Here is a 10,600-nt window from a genome sequence, read left to right on the forward strand (position 1 = left end):
GCCCAGTCACCGGGATCGGCTGTATCGTAACTAAATACCCCACTGTGTCACTCCGAAAAGTTGACCTTGACCACTTGCAAGTTACAAACATTTGGAGCTCCTTCCTACCGAGGGACGGAAGAACCATAGTGCTATCCCTTCTCCCTCAGGGACCCTACCACCACATCCACTAAATGTGCCTCCATAGCACGGTGCTATATACACGAGGAACTTTACCTTCACCTTACCTATGTTACACACACACACACACACACAATTCTTTGAAATTTGAAATAAAGACATCACTATGAACATACATGGAATTCACTACCTTTCAATCCTTTGAGGTCCATCATTAAGTGAGGCTTGGAAGTTAGATGGTGCATTCTTGCCATTGGATGCCAGCAGTTCACTTTTCCATGAAACCAACTTTTAGGGGACATGTTCTTGACGAGCCAGAAGATTGATCATGCTCCTGGCAGAGAGAGAAAATACAAGTTTATTCCTACATCATGCAAATTTTAAAATTTGCTTCAAAGTAGAAAGTTAAAATTAAGCTCATTAGAAGCCCATCCTGGAGAGTGTCAATATTTGTAAACCACTGGATTGAATTGAAGTACCTGCCAGCCTATACTTTCCAGAGTACAAGACAATCCTAACAAACTACAGGGTGTTCAATAAGTAGAGACCTTGATTTTTCAAAAATGCGAGAACATCAAAAAATGTAAATTGCTCCAAAAAAGTGTTTATGTATGGTGCAGTAACATGTTCTGAATGCATATTTCATCCATTCAAAATAGCGAAATAATGTGAATTTGACATAAAATGCAAATATACACATTTTGACATATTTTAACACATTTTGTACTTTAAAAAAATGCCGTGAAAATGTTACCAACTGTTGAAAGGACTCACGTGTAGTGACTGGTGAAGCAAGCAAAGTGGCAGTGTTTTCAAATTACGGATTAAAGGTAAAGAATAAACTGTTTATCCATTTATTGTGTAAGATAGAATACTTATAATGCTTATAATTTTCTTAGCATGTCCTCTTAATACAGTGATATTTACATTACACAATGTAAATATTTTTCAAATCTCCCATCTCCCTTTGTCAGCTGATTGCCCGTGATTCACGTGAGTCAAGTGTCCGCTGTAGGTTTGTACTCCTACAGCGGCGCCGGCAGCCATTTGTCTCAAGTTAATTCTGCTGGACTGTAATTCATTCACCATATATTTTTTAAAATGGTAAAAAATAAATATAGAATGTTCTTACATGACTTATCTTCAATGGAGAAACCTGGAGAAAAATGTGAAATGTGTTTGTCAGTCTCTAAACATGCTAAGTCGGTGGGAACTCTGTTTAAGGTGAGGAGGGGCAATTTCCCCTAGGTCTTTCTCGCTGGGGCAGATGCCGATCACTGTTGCCAACTTTGCTCTTTTGGAGCCAGATCTGGCTCTTTCGTGCACTCGTTTGACTGTGAACTGTGGCACCCGCCCTCTGCCCCACCATGATGCCAGCACTGGCTCCGGCCCATAAAGACCAACCTTTGCCATGAGTGTACATTTTGCACGTGACGTGATATTCATATATAGGCTGCGTCACCCACCCCCTCTTTCCTCCCCAGCTATTTTTATATATAGCGGTGTGGCTAAGGTGAAGATGACAATATTATTATCCGGGAATCCTTTACTTTGGATTTCATATGAACATCATGGGATTATTGAGATGCGAGTGTCGCCAAATCTAGGCGGTGAAAACTAAGAATAAATTGCAAAGCTAACGGTAATAGCAGCGTCCTCACCCATTCGACACCTAAAATTACCATAGGAGGCACTTTATGCAGCCTTCGTTAATCTAGCTCCTTGAAAGTCATCTTTAGCTCTATTAATGGTGAAATGTAGCTCTTTTATGCACCTCAGGTTTGGCAACACTGCCAAGATGGCCGTATGAGGCAAGGAGAACTGCATTAGGTTTATGGGACCATTATTTTATTTGTTCTCTCGGGAATATCAAACATCCAATGACTTAGAAAAGTACATGGACTGAAAAATGACACGTTGAACTATGTTATAGTAGTAGGAAGAGTCGAAACTCCCATTTGACTAGCACTCTCTTGCATACTAAACCCTTTTTTAAATAGTGGTGTCCAATCCGACGATATTGAAATAAATGCTCAACTAGTGCGTAATTGTTCCTCCTCGCCTTAAAGGAAGCCTCTACCATCAAATGAACATACTCACTTGCAACTTAATCCCTTCCAGCACTCTAAACCAACTTCCGGACACTCCATCACCGAGCCAACATCCAGTGGGTATCAATACGGATGTGGATGTTAAAAACAAACTTCTGAGGATCCTCAATGCATTGCAATGGTCACTGGCTGCTCTTCCAAAGTGAAAACTTTCCATCAAACCAGTTTCCATGTGGGTTTCCGGGTGAAGCACCACACACACTAGGTCCTGAAAAATAACACATTTGCTCAGTACTTAACAATACACAGCTTTCTTTACATACATAAGATTTTAATTCACATAACCATGGTTTATTGACTGAAAAGATCTCAATTGCTAAATAGCTATGATAAAGAAGATGCTTCTTAACTAATTTTTTATGAATATTTATTTTCAAGTGTTTCTGAGAAGCTCAATTTTTCATATTTTAGAAGAAAATCTAAATAAAAAGCATTTTCCACAGAGAGAAATGAAAACATTTCTAGCCTTTGTAGACCTTGAAAACATACGACAACGTAAATTAGAACATGTTTTGAATCTTAAAGTCCCACACCATGGCTGAGCAGTCTAAGGCATCATGTCTCGGGCTTCGGTTACGGGACGTGCGCAGGTTCGAGTCTCCTGAGGGAAGCGTAACAACTTTTCTCCTGAGATTTTGGCCAGTGTATGGAACCAGTGGTCACCCACCATCACGAGGAAATTGGCGAGCAATGAATGAATAGCGTAACCTACAACGATTACTACGGGTTCGTCGTGTTGACCACATGACACTCCGTAACTGGTTGGATTATCTCCCACCTTGGGTGAGTGAGTAGGATCAAATGAGGCCGGCAGTCGGTAGGTAGGCCCGGACCCTCACAGGCTGTTGCACCACAGGTTATTTTGAATCTTAAAAATGCAGGAATCAAGTTAGAAGAATTATTTGCAGCCTGTACAGGAACCAGTGGACAAATAGGAAAAGAAAGTGGCAATAAAGAAAAGTGTCACTCCCAATTTTCAGTTTATTTATTGAGGAAAAAAAAAAGTAAAAGAGAAGTTGAATGTCAGTGTCCAAGGAAGTGAAATTAGTATGCTCTGATTTGGAAATAACATAGCATTGCTAAAGTGAGAATGAAAAAGGTCTTAACAAAACTATAAATGAAAATAAGTAAACCGATATGGTTGTAAAATGTAAATAAATGTGATGAAAACCTAGATAAAGATATGCAGTAGAAAATCCTGTCCCTGAAATGTAATGATATGCCAGAATAGATTTGTGAAACAGAGTAATTTTGACATCTTTGGAGCACAAGAACTCAACTGGAAATAAGAAAACTTAGGATCTTCTGTAAACAAACCCCAACGCTGTGTAGTACTCTGCGTCATCTGTTTTTCATGACTGGTCAGGTATCACATGTTGTTCTATATTCATACTTGATTTTTTTATTTGGTTTATTTTATTCACATTTCTGCCACTTTTGGCTAATTGTGAAGGTAAAATTGACGAAGTGACACTCGCAAAAACCACCCACACCGGGAGTTTGAACTTAGGACCCCTGGTATTGTAGCATGCTGTGCTAAACACTCCACCACGAAGGTCAGCTACATTTAATCCCTCACGATTGCATTTCTAAGAAAAGGAACAGTTTTTTGAACATGCTGCATCTGTTATGAAACTTCATGAGTTCAATGTTATTTCTTTTTTGACAACCGCCATAACTTAGCCAGTTGATTTTCTTCCATTGACACTGAATACAGTATTTACTGGTACACCACTGCACACGGACAACATAATCATTTACAGAGATCGCCAAGTTGTTGGGCACAACCTTTCATCACTTTTAAAAAGCCAAACTCGCTGAACTTCCATGAACATGGGAGAGTTTCCCCACATGAAATCAGCATGCAATTAGATACAATCTATCACTAGGCTATGTAATATACTTATCAAATTAGATTTTAAATGCGAGACAGACAAGAATCAAAATCTTGAGATATGACAAGGCAAAATAACATTCTTAGGTCTAAGCTTTACACAAAGACATACCTCGAAATACATAAAAAAATATATATTTTGAGTGAATGACAATTATACATTTTATATCTGAACCACTCAAACACATCCGTTCCTAGTCATCACACAATCCAAGATATTTTGCACTAAGCAAGCAAGTACATCACCCAATATTTTTTTTTCTAGTGTGTGCGAGCAGTAATAAACACTGGCTTTAGCCTTCACAGCCACATGCAAAATTCTACTCACTCTTGTCACTGTATCATGCTAATACAATGACATGCAGAAATTTAGGGTTTGTCTTGTTTGTTCTTGCACATTTATAAACACTCATATCAATTAGAAGTGATATGCGTGGCATGTAAGTGTGCACCGATCTCACAGCAATCTCCCTACACATATGTAGAAATTTCAATGAAAAATATTGACTTGACCAAGACTTCAACACAGGTCTTTAGCACACTGTGCCATTGCTCTACCAACTGAACTACTGTGCCTACCCTGATTCTTTGCTATGCTGTTTTACGTATTTGGAATTGTCTCTGTCTGTGCTATTGGAATCTGTTACCTTTCAAACACTGACGATGTTGGCAGTAAGGTAATACACAGGAGTAGACAAAACTAAAAATAATTCAGGCACCAGCCCCTTTTTCTATTATTTTTAAAATTAAAGCAGATATTCTCTATATTCTTCATTCACTCCATAAAGATTTCACCCCAGTATTTGATCTTATGCCAAATAAAAAAAATATGTTATAACAAAGTCATGGGCCTTAACAATAAGTAATCACTATACTTGTTCAGTGTGTGTTCAAGGACATGAATGGAAATTGAACCATGTAGAAAATGAGTGATCCAAATTCTGATTGTTTAATTCTGAACTAATAGTGGTACACATATTTTTTATATGATTTGGTTTCTATTTATGTCTGTTAACACATACTTCATGATAATCACTTACTGCAGGTTTTCTGGATGATCATTTTCACTTCAATTACTTCTATATGCATATTTGTTTGCCAGCTGCCATTCATTTACCGTCACCTTCGATATGGACTACTGCTGCTGCTACCACTACATCACAGTGCAAGTAAATAGGTATTATGTCCCTAAATTCTTTCATTTAGGTGGGTCAGTTTTAGTGCTCTAATATTCCAACACATAGGGCTAGCGCAAGGGTATTCACCCATTTTGGGAAAATACCAGATTTGCTGGTAAATATAACAAAAAATAACAACACCTGTTCTCAAGCATGAAACCCCCTTTTAGTTTTGTATGAAAATCTGACAGTACTATTACGTCTCAGATGACCGTAAACCAAGAATGACTTCTCTCTGAGAAGAGTTGATGTTCATGTATGCTGTTTTTCAAATCAAAACTTCTCCAGTAAATAATACTTGAAAAAGATTTTAGCTGTGTTAATTAGTTTCTCATTACTAACTTACTTTCATATTCGTATATAGTTTTCTAAAGCACTTCCAAATACTTCATTATCTTGCAAAAAATCAACATTCAGAACCATCAGCAAAAGCATAATGATCAGTCCGGAATTACACAATTGGAACCTAAACGCACGGCCATGAAATTAGGCAGGTGGAAGAAGTTCACACTGTTGCCATGTCGGAGCACAACCCCATGTATTCGAAGGTTTAAAAAGACCTCATTGTAGAGTTTGTCTTTGCAATACAAACTGACAGTATTTGCTCGAAAGGTCAGGGATGACACAAAAGTGCCCTGGGTAGAGGTCAGTCTGGCATTCGAACTAGGCAACATAGTCCAATTAACGTTGCCACACAGTGACTTTTGACTCTCTCACGATTTGCTTTTCCCATATGTGGCACCAGCGCACTTCTGCTTAGCCACCTACTTTCATGGCTGTGAGTTTAGTGGGTTTCTTTCCTGATTTATTTTTAAATAAATTAAGGAACTGCTTAAATATTGTGACAACCTAACTCACTCATATAAGTATTTAAGGGGAATATACCTTGGACTAAAAAAAAAATATTACCAGTTTCACGGATCAGAGACACATTAAAATCGGATATTTTGTGTTTCGCATGGTTTGTACTTACGAATTGTGTATTGTCGAACATAGTTCAAGGTGCCATTATGCTTTCTGTGAAAACAAACACTTTTTCTACTAAAATAAGCCATTTTTCTAAGTGCAACCGAACGCATGTCATGGTGCGATATTGCTTGCCTTGCAAATGATATTGCTTCTTTTGTTTTCGAATACCAGTGTTTCCAACTATATTATGCAAGAAAATGGTTATGTTCCACGAATTATTGGGGTTTTGAAATTATACTTTCAAGTCACGAAACATGCACAGTTACGCAGGTTAGGTTAGGTTAGGTTAACATAGTAAAAATTGAGAGATTAACTTAGCATCATAGCATCTTTTGGATTTTTATTCCATGACACATCGTTACATGTTTTGAAGTTACATGTACGGGCTTGTTTTGAAAAATTCATGCATTCTTGTCTTCGGTGGGAAATTGACACAATCAACTTCTTCCTTCACTATGCCATGTTGGATTGTAAAACCAAGGGATCTTCTACACCAGATAATAACTTCACATCACATCCAGGACATGCCATTTTCTCGTAAAAAAAGGGTGCGTTTGGAAACCTTTCTTCCACTGGCAAGACCGCGTGACTTTCAACGCTCGCGCCATTGGCAGGTACATAATGGAAACAATGGCACAATGTTGTAGATTTACACAAAAGGCAAGTTCATAACATCAAAAGTGATTATTTCTTGTTCTGCAGCATTCTACGGTGAAGTTTTCAGTTTCCGCAGCATGTCGTACTATGCAGAAATGATTGATTGATTTAGTTTATTTTACTTCGCATTTTGTGCCTCTTGACTAATTTGCAAAGATGGGGATGAGTGATGAAATTGATGAATGGGCATTCACAAACAACCAAGCCTGAGCGGGATTCGAACCTGGGACCCTTGGCGTCGCAGTGTGATGTGCTAACCACTCGGCCCCAGGGTCAGGCTTTGCAGAAACGAGTTTTCGTAAATACTTTTCTTAGTAAAAATGAAGAAATGTGTCTCCGATGCATGAAACTGTTACCAAAAAATGTTCTATGCGTATACAGGAGAATAGGGTTGCCAGATTTCTAAAATAAAAAAAATGGGACATATAGATTATATAGTCATGGATATAGTTCAATTTATTTTTCATAACATTTTTAAACATTACAAAATCAATTTCTGTTTAAAGCATTGTTAATCCCTAATTTTTAACATTTTGACAAAATATATTAATATTTGAGTGAACTCTTGGCATCCTTTAAGAGGACAATTTTTCCCAATGCATTACTATAAAATTGAGAACATGACTTATTCTCATTCACTTATTATTTCTTTAGCTAAATACGGGACAAATGGGCATCCTGAGAACATTTTCCGGGATACTGGGAAATTTCTTTGGTAATTATGTAGTATCACCTGAACACCTCTCACTCGTTTATTTCGTTAATTTTAGGATTGATACTTACCTATTCTGCATTGTGTAAGATTCTTTAAGGTGAAGTTATGCTTTTTTCCATAAAATAGTGTCAACTTTTCATATTACGAGTCATTACTTGCCTTCCTTGTTTCGATTGTGTAACAGACAATATGGCATGCACTCGTCAAGGATCACCGCGTGTTGTGCTTGTGTTTTGTCGATTTGCAGTGCACAAGCAGTGTTTCAAACCTTAATGACCGAAAATTACGTACTATTACGATTTTTTTGTACATGTTTCCATGATTCTTACATGATTAGCTTCATGAACCATGCACGATAAGGTTAGGTTAGTTTAGGTTAGGCAAACAGTTAAACAAACAGTGACAAGGGTTTACGACAAACAGCCCCTACGTGTCGAACAGATGGTTTTAGATTTCAGGAAATAAAAGGCGTGTTTGGAAACACTGACACGGGGTTACGTCATCGAACGTAGGCAAATAGCAAGGAAATGGCAGCAATCGCCTCAGCGTGTTGGAAATATTTCTCAGGAAAGAAAAAGGAATTCCGGATCAGAAAGCTTAAACGATCAAAGAAAACAACTTCACGAACTTCCATGTCAGAGAAATTGATTAAAGTAAGTAGTTTCTTGTGAAAATGAAGAAATCCGTTTGGGCGATACTACATTTTACCATTTCTTTAAAAAAGGGGACAATCCCATATATACGGGATGTCTGGCAACCCTACAGGAGAAGAACAGCAGGTACAGTAGACCCTGCCTAACATACTCTCATAAGCATTTTGGTGTGGGAACGATATTTTACAAAGAAATACAGAGAAAACTTAATTCTGCAAAATAGTTGCGTTATTACATGCAGATTCGTGATTAGGAGTTCACAATTAGTGAGTAGGCGAAATTTCATAGAAATTGGAGAGTGGTCCGGTATTGTAAACTCGTTCCTAGTTGCGCAAATGGGAGCAGTAGTTACTTGCCAAATAAAGCTTCAAACCGCCGTGGGGTCGGGTACCCTATTAGTGGGTAAATCGAGGGTGTAGAAAAGGGTACCCGAGCCGTAGTCATAATTGATACGCATCATGACAGATACATTGCAAATCGATGCCTCTGCAGAACGTGTAACGTCATCTAGACACTTGCATCCAACAATCAGAAGTTGGACCGAAAAACCTGGGGTCGGCTGGAAGATGCGTCGTATTAAGAAATGGCCCATGTCTGAGCACAAACTGTAGTCTAACGAAAGCACATACACGCAGATAGATTGGGATCTGCACTAAATATAGGAAAGGGTTCCTGCTTCTACTTATAAATCAAAGTTAACGAACAAAAATCGTGTAACGAATACAGTCGCAAATTAGTGTGTTGTCTGTGTATACAATCTCGCCACCGCAAACACGCCATTATTTACAATAGTACAACTTTGAAAGCTATGGTTTTCATATTAATGTTAGTCTTTTACGTTTGACAGAAGACATACTTACAATTATTGTAGTTTCGGCAAACATTTCAGGAGCCATGATTCAAAAACTACGTACACGTGACCTATTTCCATGTTGTCAGGCCAACATTTTTGAGTCCCTTTCAGTGTCAAGAAGTTTGATTAAAAAGCGCTAAATTGCAGGCAAAGCTTGGGCATTTCCACTACGACATGAAATACATTTAAATCCATTCATCCATTCATTTTATGGATAATGATACAGAAATGAGAAGTGCAAAATATCAAGGCGATATTTGTTTTACTTTGATCGGTTTGACGCCACCAGTCATCTGGAGTGTCCATGCCCGCCCAAGGCCAATGGCGCCCCCCTTCCAAATCCAGTATTTAATTACGACAGCGTGTCTACTGAAAGCAACTATTTTAGTTTTACTTAACACCATGCTTGATCTGCCACTCCCCCTAAACAGGTGTCCATCCGACTCAAGACCGTGACGCATTACATCTAGAATCAGTGGCGGCGATTAGAGGAGCATGGGGGCAATTGCCCGCCTACTTTATGCTACTTTTGCCTTCGCACTATGCTAGACCTTATCATATTACCTTATGTACCAAGGGAAAGTAAACTGTCCTTGCCCCCCAGTTTTGGTACCTTGGCCCGTCAAGTTTGGAACCCAATCCCTACCCAGAATCATTCATCATACCCTCCCAAATAGTTTGGGTGAATACGTAATAACTTATTTTTATTTGAATACAATAGCCTGTTAAACTGTCAATATTTTTGAATTGTTCAAAGTTTCGGAAAAACTGAAAGCTAGCATATTGACTGGTTAAATGCTTAAGTTAATCTAAAATGTCATAGAGTAAATTATATAGATATGCATTTAAACATTGCTTGCGAGTGGAGAATAAGATTTGAAAAACCCACAATTTGGGTACTTAACAAATTTTGTTACACAGAGTAAGATAGAAAATTCAACCTGGGCAAACCAAATAACTTGCTGCTGTTGTCTTGTTGACACGGGATTTCTGTAGTCGGTGGGGATGAGCCTTCGAACATTATATTTTGGAGATATTTGGCGATATGGTATGCACACATTTTCGGCGCCGAACGTTGGCTTGTTAGTGTGACCGATTCGAATAGTGTTTCACGAGACATTAAGAAGAGCCCTATGTAGCTAGAAATTCCTATGGCCTGGGCTAGAATATAATAAGGTGTCTCCATCAAAGAACTCGCCCCCTCTGCTTGGGGTAAATATAATTAATTTAGTAATCTAACAATAATTACATGAATTTCAACTCAAGTGCAAATTTCCCTTGCTATAGTAAAATTGTCCTGCGACAGTAAGTTAGAAATGAGAATTTGACATTATTTATTTTTCTGTTTTAACGAATAATGTGCAAGGTGTTACTATGAAGTACACCTATTACGGGATACAGGGAATTAATAACGCAATAATATTGTTAATAGCACTACATCATCAAAATG

At 38.1% G+C, this 10,600-nt stretch overlaps 1 protein-coding gene across 1 annotated transcript; it reads right to left on the reverse strand.

Moving 5' to 3' along the window:
* Window positions 1-309: 309 nt before the first annotated feature.
* Window positions 310-9,255, reverse strand: LOC145994240 (uncharacterized). The gene is made up of 3 exons (XM_083130342.1): window positions 9,158-9,255; window positions 2,221-2,439; window positions 310-454 (listed from the first exon to the last, which is right to left on the reverse strand). Exons 1-3 carry the CDS (start codon window positions 9,191-9,193, stop codon window positions 389-391), a joined length of 321 nt encoding a protein of 106 aa, XP_082986468.1. The 5' UTR covers window positions 9,194-9,255; the 3' UTR covers window positions 310-388.
* Between the last annotated feature and the right edge of the window lie 1,345 nt (window positions 9,256-10,600).

This window comes from Lepisma saccharinum, chromosome 10 (genome assembly GCF_977018435.1).
Source record: "Lepisma saccharinum chromosome 10, izLepSacc3.1, whole genome shotgun sequence".
Lineage (NCBI taxonomy): Eukaryota > Metazoa > Arthropoda > Insecta > Zygentoma > Lepismatidae > Lepisma > Lepisma saccharinum.

What these genes read in the sequence shown, in the direction of transcription:
- LOC145994240 (XM_083130342.1), bottom strand. Translation starts at nt 9,193, where the DNA reads ATGGCTCCTGAAATGTTTGCCGAAACTACAATAATT. An exon ending in TTGCCGAAACTACAATAATT is followed by an intron (nt 2,440 to 9,157) that starts GTAAGTATGTCT and finishes GTTATTTTTCAG; the next exon opens with GACCTAGTGTGTGTGGTGCT. An exon ending in TGGAAGGGATTAAGTTGCAA is followed by an intron (nt 455 to 2,220) that starts GTGAGTATGTTC and finishes TCTCTCTGCCAG; the next exon opens with GAGCATGATCAATCTTCTGG.